Raw genomic sequence first — 13,751 nt, 5'->3', positions numbered from 1 at the left:
CTCAGTCTGTGGCTTGGAGCCGACATATGCAAATTAGCCGCCATCTTGGCTGACAGTTAATTTGCATATACTCACTGATTAGCCAATGAAAAGGGTAGCGGTCGTACGCTAATTACCATGTTTCTCTTTTATTAGTGTAGTTCATGCCCGGTGTCACCTCTCCTGCTCCCCCGAGCCCCTGGCCTTGGTGGCTTTCACCCCTGCCTCCACCCTCTGACTGAGATTTGCATGTTCCACTAACCCAGGCAGGTGGAGGGTGGCGGCACCAGGCTTTTAGCTGCCTCAGGGCAGAACACTAACCTGACCATGGGTGTGACGGCAGCCATGAGCATGGGGGAACACTTATGTTATATTGGGGAGTGGGGAGTCAGAATTTGATAATTTGGAGAAGTCTTACATTTCACCACTAAATTTTTTTTCTCTCTCCCAGCACCCTATTTCACGCCTTTTTCTCTCTCTTCAAAACTCCAAAATTCCCTCCTCTTCCTGAATTTAAACACGAGTACCACTTATTTATTCAGAATATATATCATCAGATTATCCAATTTACCTGTCCTTTATACTCTGCAATCCTTCCTGTTAAAATGAATTAACTATTCCTATTCTTAACCAAGAACAATTTGGGCACAGAATTCCATTCCCTCCCACATCAGAAATTTTACTCCTAGCATTATTTCTTCTGTTCCCGCATCATCTCTCTCTCCCTCTCTCCCTCTCTCCCTCACTCAGATTTTTCCTATTAACACAAAAGCATACTATAAAATTTCACATTTTGAAAAAGAATTCATTCTTTGGCCTCATGTCATTCTCCAGCTACCTCCTTGAAAGTAATCTCTACTTCGTCATCTCCCATTCTTTAAGGGGCAGTAATCATGCTATTGCTCCCACACTTCACAGAAATGGCTGGTTGTCAAACCCAGTGGTCAGTTATCACTGTTCACCTTAGTCTCTCAGCAGAATTGCACAGAACTGACCGCTCTGTCCTTTGTGAATGCTCTCCTTGCGTTCTGAGACTCCCACCCTCCTTGGATTCTGACACTCCCGCCCTCACTGGGTTCTGAGACTCCCGCCCTCCCGTTTTCTTGCCACCTCAGGGGCTACTCCCTCTCTGTTGCTGCTTCCTTTTCCTGGAAGGTCCCTTTGCTCAGTCTTACGAGATGCTCTCTTCTCTATCTGGACTCACAACCGATGAGGTTTATTTCTATCCCTGTGGCTTTACATGCCTTCTGTGTGTTGGTTCCATACAGCTGTCTCTAATCCCCATCTTCTGCCTGAGCTCCAATGAAACCTCCTTTGGGGTATGTAATAGGCACATCAAACCGTGTGCAAAACAGAACTCTTGGTTTTCCTCCCATGAACCTGCTCCCCCACAAGAAAGGTACCACTATTCTCCCAGGTATTCAAATCATTAATGTATTACTCCTTTTCACCTGCCACATGCTAATCCCTATGCAAGCTGATTGGTTCTGCCTTCACAAATATTTCCCAAACCACCAATTCTTACAACTTCCAACATAGTCTCTCTAGGATAAAGCCACATATCTTTCATAGACAACTTCAAAAGCTTGCTAACTGCTCTCCCAGCTTCCACCCTGGCCCTGTGCAGTCTTGCAGCCCTCCAGTGGCTTTCTTCTGTGCTTAGAATAAAATCCTAAATCTTTACCATGGCTGTGTGCTCTCCTACCTCTCATCTCCCCGGGTGCTTGTTCTTCTCTATTCACAGTGGTCTTTTCACCTTTCTGTAAGCTCATTCTTACCCCAGGGTCTTTATGTTTGCAACTCCCTATGCCTGAAATGCCCTTTTCCAGATCTCTAAATGGCTCACTCTTTCCCATCTTTCAAGTATCTGCTCAAACGTCACTTCCTCAGAGAGCCTTCCTAAAACGCCCTGTCTACAATAGCTTCCTCACCGTCCTTAACCCATGATCCCCTTAACCGGGTTTATTTCCTTCTCAGACTTTTTAGCTACTTGCTATTACATTCTTTATTTTTAATTCTCTAAAACTATCATTTAAGCCCTTTGTAGGCAACGATTTATTTGCCTTGCTTATTGTCTTACTAGCATCTAGAATAGTGTCTAATAATGGAGCTCAAAAATATTTATTATGTGAATGAACCAACTGTGTAAAAAAAAAAAAGTCCACTTAAAAGACTAGAGGAAAAATATCTGAGGGATAAGATTGCAGGTTTGGTTGTTTTCCTTTTTTTTACGTCTTCTTTATGCTTTTCACTGGTTCTCAACTTTTCTATATTGAATACATTTTAATCAGGGGGAATACAAACTATTTAAACTAATAAAATATATCCTACAGTCTGGTCAGGCCCACTTTATCACTCAATGCATGTTTCTTTCAGTGTCAAGCCTTACTTTCTCCCGTCACCTCTGCTAACCCTTCAAATCTCAAGGCCCGCGGCCTCCATTTCTTCATGCCACCTTCCCTGAGCATTCCTATCCTCACTCATCTCCCTCCCTACCACAGACTTTGCATTTCATTGTGTATGTTGTGCCACATTTATTCATTTTTATTCTTACATTTTTTTGTTTGCTGGTGTAGGTGTGCATCAGAGAAAGAGAGTTATGAGTTAATTTTCTTTCCTCAGCAGAAACTGTGTCTCAGCCTGCTCCCCCACCCCCACTCCGTGTCTCTAACACAGACTAATAGCAGAGTAAGCACTCAATAAGAACTTGGTGACAGCACTTGGTGTGGAAGCTACTGGGTCTCGAAGCTGTGGTCTGAAGATTCCTGGTAAAATGGAGACCATTAATACCTTACAGATGGTTCTAAACTCAAGATAGAAAGTGTCTCCCGTAATGCCCAGCATGTAGCAGGCAATGAGTAAATGGTAGTTATTATTATTAGAAATGCTACCTTCTTGCTATTTGCGCTTCGAAGTTTGGTATGGCAGCCGCACCTCATTTCTTTCACAGTGAATGGCCTTGGTGCATCCCCAAAGCTGGGGGTCAGAGCACTGCTGGGTGGTGAAGGTGCTATTAAAAAGCCTGGGCCAGAAAAAGCAAATAAGCAGTCCTGCCCCAGGTTAGCCCAAGCTCGGATTTCCTTGTCTGAATGCATAATGATAGGAAGGGGGTTGTGTCACAAAAGGAGCTGTTTTTGTTTGTCGTCCAGGCCCACTAATCTAAACATCTCTCACTTCTCAGGAATTATTTTAGGACCAGGAAGCAGCACGCTGTTTATTGAAAGAGTTACAGAAGAGGATGAAGGCGTCTATCTCTGCAAAGCCACCAACCAGAAGGGGTCTGTGGAAAGTTCAGCATACCTCACCGTTCAAGGTAAACAGCTGCTCCAGAAAGCAACCAGAAACTGTTCAGACATCTATTTCCCTGTTTGTTTAACTTTTCACCTCCCAGTCTCCTGTTGCCCCTCCTGTCTGTGCCTTTCCCTGACCTCCTGCCCCCTTCCCCTGTCCCTCTGGGGAAAGCCTGTCTAGTTACACTCGGCAAGGCTGAGGTGAGGAGGACACTGGCTGGCCACCCTTGAGAGCCATTTGAACACAGTCTCCGTGGGGGGAGTAGTTCCCAGAAGAAAGCCCGCTGCTGCCAGCATGATGACATGACCCACAGAGAATGACAGGAGTGGCCACACCTGTGAGAAAGAAATCCAAGAAGGAAGACAGTGGGTGTAGATGGGGGGAGGGGAGGGCCAGGCACTGGAAATGGTTCGTTTTTTTCCATTTCCAACTCCCACGAGTTAGACATATCTTGCAAACTTTTCATAAGCTGGCTTTTAACATGAAGGAGGCTGCAAACTATCAGAAAAAAAGCAACGCATAATAAACAGACCACATAGGCTTCAGATAGCTTATTGAGTAGCAAAATCCAAAGAGGCCTAATCCTACGCTGGATTGTGGCCATGTGGCTTCCATTTAGAAAATAGTTTAGACCTCAATTTCAATTCTCTGATGCCAACAATCACCCGAAACATAACAGTTACAGCATCACAAATTATTAAATTGGCACCTCTTAATGTAATTACCTATGGCACATTAAAGTTTTACATGAAAAGATGGCATTTGTTCAGCAGCCTATTTCCAAATGATCCCCAGTAGACTTCAGAATAGGTATGTATTTTGGGGGTAGAAACTAGGATGAAGGCAACATACACCAGTTCTGCCCTGAAAACTTCCAAAGCTTAAAGATTGTAACTCTGAGAATTCAGACTCCTTTTAAAAAGAATATCAACCACCTTCTTTTACAAGGAAATGATTCTAGAGATTCTCCTGAAAAATCTGAAAGTATGCTACCACAAACTTATGGTTTCAGAAAAAGTCAAGGGTAGCATTCCCACATACTTTTGGTAATGGCCCTTTTTGTCTCCCAAATAATCCTTGTTTTAAAGTATTATTTCAACTTTTCTGCTTACATAGGAAGAAAACAATTTATTAAGTGTGAATCTCTCTTTATCAACTCCTTCTTCAAAGGACCATTAATTTATCACTTAACAAGGACTCCAGATATGACTCTCAGGGAGTAGCCACATCAGGCCAGGGAGGGACCTCCATCTGAGAGAGGGGTAGCAGCAGAGAGCAAGGAAGGCTCCTAATCCTCCGTCCAGAAGGTATTTTCCCCCATATCCTCGCAACAACCCTGCAAGATACACAGAGCAGTTCTTACAAAACCCAGGGAGGAATGAAATGACTAACCTAAATCCTGTAGCCAGGGAATGGCGGATTCGCGATGACTCACTCCAACCCTCCACATAGCTGCCTTCCCTCGCCAGGTGTCTGTCCCCACTTCTGTGTGAATGTGGGTTAGCAATGGCTGCGAATGAAGCCTGGAGGTCTTCATTCTGAACTGCTCCCAAATAATCCCAAACTGTCTGAACCGCTCCCAATTTCCTCCAAATCCTCCTTATCCTCCAGGCCAGTTTAGATGCTCTCTACCCTGTGATGTCCTCCAGGATGAAGAGCTGAGTCAGATGTTCTCTTCTCATTCTCTTCTCTGTCTCCCACACCATGGTTCCTGAGTCTTTAGTCAGGCTCATTTTATTCTGCATTTTATTATTATTTAGTCGTTGATATGTTTTTCTTCCCTACTGAATCATAAGCTGTGTCTGACATGTCTTTATATCCCGTACCCATGCAGGAGACTCATATTTATTTAGTGCCTTTATGTGCAAGCACTTGATATATGTATCCCATTATGGGCTACACACTTGATATACATATCCTTTAACTTCATAGGAGTCAAAAGAAGTAAGTATTATCTTCAGTATACAGGTAGGAAGATGGAGTCTCAAAGAGTTAAATTACTTGCTCAAAGTCGCACAATGAATAGGTAGTGAGGTTGAGACTTGAGCATATGTCTTTGGAAACTGTAGGTTTCCATCCTTCCTCCATTCTTCTCATTCCTGAAGTGCCTTTGGAACTTGTATGCAAGGCCTTAGCATAAAATTGAGCTTTTAGACTCAGTTATCCTATTATTTGGTTTTCTCTCTACCTGCTTTTAGCTTTCCTACACTGATTCCTTTCCCACTAATGTTATGCTTTCCTGAAAGTCAGACAGGAATACTGTTATCACCAATAAGTTCTGAACGTTTTTATCAGCCTATTTGCTCTTGCAGAAAGGGGAGATAATTTTCACTTGAATTGCCCACATCAGCTGCCATCGTAGATGTTCTGATCCCTATCATCTCTTGACATAATCTCTTAGCCTCCCAAATAGCCTATCCCAGTGGTCGGCAAACTCGTTAGTCAACAGAGCCAAATATCAACAGTACAACGATTGAAATTTCTTTTGAGAGCCACATTTTTTAAACTTAAACTATATAGGAAGGTACATTGTTATTAACTTAATTAGGGTACTCCTAAGGCTTAGGAAGAGCCACACTCAAGGGGCCAAAGAGCCGCATGTGGCTCGCAAGCCACAGTTTGCCGACCACGGGCCTATCCTCTCCTCTCAACCTCCTCTAATACGCTCCCAAATCTAGAGTGATCTTTTTTAAATAACAAATCATATGACATGTTACTTCCCTGCTTCAAATCTTGCAGTGGTTCCCGATCGCCTATTCCCCTCATGCAGGCACACAGGTCCTCTGTGGACTCCTTCTCCATCCCCATCCCTTCTCCTTCCCACAAGTCCCACACTCTGGCTGGACTGCATTACTTGTGATCCAGCGAACACACTGTGCTCCTCCTAGTCTTCTGCCTCAGCACGTTCTTTCCCTTTTGTATGAAGAGGCTTCCTTCCCATCTATTCTCCCCCTGGACAATCCACTCATCCTATATAATAAAAGGCTAATATGCAAATCAACTGAACAGTGGCACGACTGGTTGCTATGATATGCACTGACCACCAGGGTGCAGACGCTCAACGCAGGAACTGCCCCCTGGTGGTCAGTGCGCTCAGCCAGAAGCCCTGAGCCAACAGCACTAAGGATGTCTGACTGCCAGCTCCCGGACTGTGAGAGGGTGCAGGCCAGGGTGAGGGACGCCTCCCCCCTCCCCCCCCGAATTTCGTGTACTGGGCCTCTAGTCCTTTATAATTCACTTTCTCTTCACCTGATTACTGATCACACCATCATTTGCCCTTCTGTGCTCCCATGGCTCTTGACATGTACCTTTAATGCAATGCTATCATTGCCTATCACTCACTCTTCTATCCCAGAGCACTGGATAAATGTTTGTTGGATTCATATATTTAGAAAACCACCACTGAATATCTGATAAAAGAAATGCACCAGTATATTGTTTAGAGCACTAGAGAAAAGCCAAATTCAATGTGCTGTTAACTCAATGACTTAATTATTTTCCCAGGATTATGCAGGATATGGAAGTGTAAGCCACAATCAACTAACCTCAGTGGGCTTTGAAGACCTAGTTGAAAGGAGAGTAAGGTGCACATGAAACAATTAAGAACCAGGTCAATAAACATTTTGAGTGCCTCCTAAGGGTAAAGTAGAAACATAATTTGTATAAAACAGACTACACAATGCTGCTAGTCAGGGCACCGAAGCTCACAGAGGCAGGAGAGGATATGGTGACCTGATCTCTAAAGGAGACCTTGTCAGATGCTGGGTGAGCAGGTGAATGAGCAGGAAGGAGACAGCAAGTTATGAGCACCTTTGGACCTTCTACATCCTTTTCTTCTTTGGCAATAATGAAGTCTAAATAATTCTAGGTATTTCCTATTGTCTAGTCCATTGAATTTTATGAGGAATCTGTATTTTTGATTCATGACCTCTTTTCCCTCATGTGGCATTAATATTTAATATCACTTAGAGAAATTGTATAGTTTGCAACATGGCTACAACTATATACTAGAATATGCATCCTTCTTTTTTACTGGTTATTGTCCCCAATTGCCATGCTATTTGAGTTCTTGTGTCTGCTTTTCATAGTTTTTCTGCCTTCTCCCTTGCTCTCTTTTGTAATTTTTTTCTACTTTAAAAGGGATGGCTATTTCCAAATTCTCTGTTTAAAACTTGTGGTTAGCTGAGGAAATAGATTACCTGATCTGTAATCATCAAACCACACCTGAAACATTGTACCCATCTCTAAGCATAAATAAGTGGAACCATAGTCCTAATAGAGTAATGGTAAAGCAGTGCAAAGAAATGAGGATGTTTAGTCTAAAAAGGAGACAACGTGGGCTGACATTATTGTTTTCTTCAAATACTTAAGGAGCTTTCAGACTGAGGAGACATTTGACTCCTTCTTTGATACTGAAAAATAGAACCAAGAAAGGGAGATGGTAAAGTTTCAAGGAGGCAGGTCTCAGCCCCATTTAAGGATACCTGACATTTTGAGTAGGAAAATTTCTCGAAAGTTGACATTGGGTGGATTTTATAAGTTAGATGCAATCTTGAATGAAAGTGCTTTGGGCTCACGGAATAAAAATTTGATCCTTGGAGGCTGTTCAGAACAGTTGAATGCAGCACCTGCTGAGTAGTTTTATCACTGAAATTAGATTCCTGCCCTAGAGTCTAAGGCGTTATTCTTCTCACTCTGGTGGCTCTGAAACTTCCCTGGCTTGAGACTGACTTCCTGATATATGCAAATAGACCCTTCCCACTGACCTATCTTGTCAGGTGGAGTTTAGGAAATGAAACCAGGAGCATAAGTTGTGTCTGTGGTTATGTTTAACAGATTTAAAGAGGTTCGTGAATTAGCCAGGAAGGAAACTGTCTGCTCTTTTTATTTCCTTTAAAAAAGGATTCTTATACTCATAGATAAAACAATGTGTTGTTTTTGTATCTGAAAAGGCTGAGTGGACTATGGAGGTAATGCAGCTTCTTTAAATAATGATGGGTCTTGTTTGGTTTGGACTGCACACGAGCACACGTGGAGCTCTCAAAGGGAACAGCCTCATATTTAAACAATAACAACAAAACTGTCACTAACTAAAATAATTTCTGAAATTCACAGCATTCAATAGCCCATGGAACTCAATGGGACTGTTACAATGAAAGTGTGGCACATTTTATCCAAGGACCTCAGATAAACTATATTTTATAATTATTATTGGAAGTAAAAATCACAATATATAGGAATACATTATTTTAACAGAGTCAGGCCTTGCTATTGAAATAGTATTTATAATACACAGAAGAAAACAACTTGAAGAATAACTACCATTTTAAACATTTTTTTGAAGATGACTGATGATACAAAAATCATGGCAAGCACAGAAGGAAGGACTGCCTCAGGGTTCTGCAGTCTCACCACTTGAAATGACATGAAAGGTGTGATTTGCAAATTTTATGCCACAATAATTGTACATTAACACATTTCAGGGAAGGCCTCACACAGCAGGAAGTATATACTATGTTTAATAAAATTCCAGTGGTAAAGGATAGGAAAAGACAAAATAGTTGTCTTGGATATCTAGCCACTCGTTCCTGTCACCCTTAGCCAGCTCTCAGTTCCTTTCTCCTCTGATCCCTGACTGTCCTCCATTTCAGCTCCTCTCTTCCTGAACCCTGCCCCCAAATTCGCTCCCATGGCTCTCCTGGCACTAGGAAGGATGTGATAAACTAATTCACATGATGATGCTGGTGATTGAGGTTACTCCTCTCATGAGTGTTGGCAACTCAAAAGCGTTTCCCAAGGAGAGAATAGTGCTCAAACCAGAGAGCTGAACTGGCTTCCCAGTAATTTCACACAGGAGGGCCAGGGGTGGGGGTGAGGGAGTTTTTTTTGGGTGGGGGGGTAGAAATAGGGTATGGCTGCCTTTGGACTGCAAATCTACAATGACATAAAGCTGGCCTTGATCAAGAATTCAAAAAATGGTGATGGAATTAATTCATTTCTAATATCTTATGCTTATTGAACATGCAGTGAACTTTTTTAAAAGCACATAATGTGCATTAACCTCCTTAACTTTTGCAATAATCTAATGAAGTTTTTATTTCTATTTACAAGTGAGAATCTGAGGCTCAGGGATTTAGGACTCTGTCCAGAGTTACGAAGCTAGGAAGCGACAGAGCTGAAAACTGGGTCCATGTTTAACCATTCTGCACAATTGCCTCTCAGCTCCAAGGCAGCAGAGCCCAGTGGGGAAGAGGGCCCACTCTAGAGCAAGGTGCATCACTTCTCATGAGCCATAGAACCCTGGGCAAATTACTTACCTTCCTAGAGCTTTAGTTCATTAGCTACAAAATGGTAACCCAACTTTAATAGGTTGGTATAAGAATTAGCACACTTCAAACAGTATCTGGCATATAATAGAAACTTTTAAAATATTAGTTAATATCATTATTTGTTAATATGATCAACCAAATCCCATGGTGACAAAACCTTCTGTAAGTAGTTTTTCTAGTCACCCAAATGGTGTTCCAAACCACAAAATTCCTCTTTGACCTAAAGATTTAATTGCTGCACTAAAAGTGTGTTACAGAATGGATGACGCATAAAAGGAATTTTAACTATATTTACCTGAAATTACTCTTGAAAATGTACTTCAAATTTAATCCTAATACAGTACTTCCATGCATCACTGTCCTTCAGAGGGGTTCCAAATTGTTGTACAGATTCTTAAAAAGCTTCACAGATTATATGAAGGCCAATTTTAATATTCTTATAAACCTTAGAAAAATTACACTAATTTGGAACCACACATCACATGGGAGTGATGTCCCTAAGACCCTGTACTAACTCCTAGCCATTGTCGAATCCCACCCACGTTTCCACTGGCCTTCTTTTCCCTGCCATGTGCAGCTGGAGTGTTTCATGCACTGAACTCATCAGCTGTCACCAGCAAGTTGAAGCCGGGTCTAGTCAGGCTAGTGTGTGGATGTTTGACCTCTGAGAAAACATCTAAGAGTTGTGTAGGAAGAGATGCTGCTGACTTAAGTCAGTCTACCCAGCCTAAGGTCATCCTAATGGCTGCTTTCCAATAAAGACAGAGATTGAGCTATCGAATGAGATAGAGATAGAGCACAGATACTACATTACATCTTTTAAAATTCTTATTTTATTATTCAGTGAGCAGGAATAGACTAAATAGGTCCTTCTTTTCTAATAAATGTTCATCTTGGAGATGTTTTTCCTGTGTTGATTCTTTAAATGTGTAAGTGCACACAAACAGATGGGGAACTTTGCCTGAGTAAGGACTGTGGAATTACTTTGGGGGCAACTTCCTGCCCCTTGGAATGCAGTGGGAACGTTCCCACAATGGGAGGGGGCCTCGAGCAGGGCACTCCATGCAGGAGGCATCTGCAGCCATAACTCCTCTCAAGATGCTATCAGTGTCTCCAACAGCCAAAGGCCACTGTACCCTCAGCTGGTCCCAATCATATTCCACAAAACTCATTTGCAGCATAAGCAAAAGAGTGTGTGCGTGCGTGTGTGTGCAGTGTGTGTGTGTGTGTGTGTGTGTGTGTAAACAGCAAGGCAACATCAGACCTCTCACTGTGTGGGCTGAAATCCAAACTTATATTAATTTGAGCTTAAAATATTCCCATGGAGAAGATGCATATTGAAAAAAAGGTGATCGTGCTTTGAAACTTCTTCAAGGAGGTTATTCTCACTTTCATGAGGTTCAGGGAAACTTAACCACAAGCTGACAAAGCAGCAAATGAAGACAAATTCATTCATTCACTCAACCAATAATTGCTGGATGTCTAGTATGTGTGACATACTATGTGAGAGGTAGCTCCAGACCACGACCTTCCACTTACCACTATACACTAGCACCCAGAACAGAACCTGGGATATAGGTGGTGTTCCTATGTTTGTTGGATTAACACACATGAACAGGAATTTGACCATGAATGCTTTGAAAGCTTCATGAAATTCTTTGGAGACAAAGCAAAACATAATATATCCACTCATTCACCCAATTTGATGAGTGGGGATATGAAGAGAAATAAGATGTGCCTCAGCCTCTGGGAAGCTTACATTCTGGTTGAGAATCAGCAAAGGCCAAAGCATAACGATGCCGAAGGCCTGGCATATTTAAGAAACTACAAGTAGCCGAACCGGTTTGGCTCAGTGGATAGAGCATCGGCCTGCGGACTCAGGGGTCCCAGGTTCGATTCCGGTCAGGGGCATGTACCTTGGTTGCGGGCACATCCCCAGTGGGGGGCGTGCAGGAGGCAGCTGATCGATCTCTCTCATTGATGTTTCTAACTCTCTGTCCCTCTTCCTTCTTCTCTGTAAAAAATCAATAAAATATATTTAAAAAAAAAAAAAGAAAGAAACTACAAGTATTTTTCTGTGATGGGAGCAAGTGTCAGGATAACAGGTGATGAAGCTGAAGAGATAGGAAAGTTTGGGGTAGGATCTAAGGGTGTTTTTTATCCTGACAGTGACAGGGGGATGTGCAGGTGGCAAAGATGGAATCTAGGCAGAGGCGCAATAGGATTAAATTTGTGATTTGGGAAGTTCACTCTGGCTACAGAGTGGAGGAGAGACTGGAGGGAGTCAAGGTTGGTTGGAGAGCTAATGCAGGTGTCCAGGCCTTGATTTGGGCAATCATTGTGAGGAAGGACAGAAGGTGATAATTCCATGAGCCATGAAAGTGTTATCAGGAAGTGGAGTTCTTGGGGTGCTGAGAGAAAAGAATTTCCTGAGGGCCCCACGAGTGGATGGGGTTTCATGGAAAGCTTTATTGATAATATAAAATTCAGGAGGTTCCCCTCAAGGTCCCATCTCTGTCCATCTCGCCATGGCAGAAGTCCAATCTTGTCTTCAGCCGGGCTAGAATTATGGCCACTGCCCAGAGTTCCTGCTCCATATTAAAGTCCAGTCCCGCCCTGACTGGTTTGGCTCAATGGATAGAGCGTTGGCCGGTGGACTGAAAGGTCCCAGGTTCGATTCTGGTCAAGGGCATGTACCTTGGTTGCGGGCACATCCCCAGTAGGGAGTGTGCGGGAGGCAGCTGATCGATGTTTCTCTCTCATCAATGTTTCTAACTCTCTGTCCCTCTCCCTTCCTCTCTGTAAAAAATCAATAAAATATATTTTTTTTAAAATAATAAAAAAATAAAGTCCAGTCCCGTTCAGCATCTGGCTAGCTTAGTCCATTGCATGTGGGGCCCACATGGCAATGGGCCATGCAGCTGCTTAAGGCCATGTGGCTGCGGAGAGAGAACAGGTAAGCCCACCGGCAAGTGCAGGTCACAGAGAAAGAGGGAGGGGACTCTGGGGATTTTAACCTGGAGCTTCTTCAAACTGGCCAATTAACAACCCAAGATTTCACACACTCCTCATGGGGTCCACCCCTTAGCCAATCCATTGTTCCCAAGCTAGACTGCCAGGCAAGCACCTCCCCTGTGCCACCCTGACTTCTCCTGCACATGTGCCTGTCTCCCCCTTTACCCCCAACAATCCAGTACTGAAGGGCAGAAGGAGGGGTGTTACTCTCCTTGGAGGAACAATGCTGCAGTTCCTTGGGCTGTGAAGCTGTAACTTGCTTGTGAAACAAACAGGCTGATGCTTCCTGGGTGAATATGCTCAACAATGTCTGGCTCTCCCTTTGCTCTCTTCCTTTATTAACGTTAACTAGCCAATCATGACAATAACAGACGTAGGATGGGCAGGACCTTGTGACGGACTGGAGAGAGAGAAAAATGTCAGTTTCCCTCTAAGCTAAGAGACGCACTGCGGGGACTCTGGCCTACAGGAGGTACTTGTACTTGGTGGCTGGATAGATAAAAAAGGAGGAGGCTCGGGTTTCTAGCTTGTGTTTTTGCTATTATTCAAGGCAGAGAACCTTCACACAGATGCTCGGATTCTCTGTGGTCTGGTCCTGTCCTAGATCTTGCATTATACAGTGGGGCCTTGACTTACGAGTTTAATTCGTTCCGAGACCGAGCTCGTTAAGGAGCTCGTTAACTCAAATTACTCTGTCAACTCCATGCAAAAAATCGGCTGAGAGACAGCTGGTATCTCAAAAAACTCATTAGTCGGGACACTCATAAGTCAAGGCCCCACTGTACTACCATCAGCCCCCTATCATTTCTCAGTCCTGGGTCTTAACTCATACTGTTCCCTCTGCCCTGTAATGCCCTCTCCTGTCTTCATCTCTTTAAGTCAACTCCATTTCAAATGTCACTTCTTCAAAAAAGTATTAGATTCCTTCAACCGCAGATACTTTTAAAATCTAATTTCTTTGTATTTGCCTTACGTCTATTGCTTCGGTTTGTGAGTGAGTGCAACTTTCCCTCATTCATCTTCCTATCTCCTCCAGCCTGGAACCTCGCCTGTAGTAGGATTCAATACATCTTTGTTGGATTGAAACAAAGAGCCAAAAAGATGTCTATCTATGAAGCGGGGATATTATTGCCACCC

At 43.1% G+C, this 13,751-nt stretch overlaps 1 protein-coding gene across 1 annotated transcript in view; it reads left to right on the top strand.

Moving 5' to 3' along the window:
• Positions 1–13,751, top strand: part of FLT1 (fms-related tyrosine kinase 1) — a 175,156-nt gene that overhangs the window by 107,918 nt on the left and 53,487 nt on the right. Inside the window, exon 13 of the mRNA XM_005877272.1 lies at positions 3,161–3,292. Coding sequence (XP_005877334.1) covers positions 3,161–3,292 — 132 coding nt within the window. The remainder of the gene's footprint in view (positions 1–3,160; positions 3,293–13,751) is intronic.

Source organism: Myotis brandtii, unplaced genomic scaffold, assembly GCF_000412655.1.
Source record: "Myotis brandtii unplaced genomic scaffold, ASM41265v1 scaffold513, whole genome shotgun sequence".
Lineage (NCBI taxonomy): Eukaryota > Metazoa > Chordata > Mammalia > Chiroptera > Vespertilionidae > Myotis > Myotis brandtii.
This window is presented reverse-complemented; position numbering and strand designations above follow the sequence as displayed.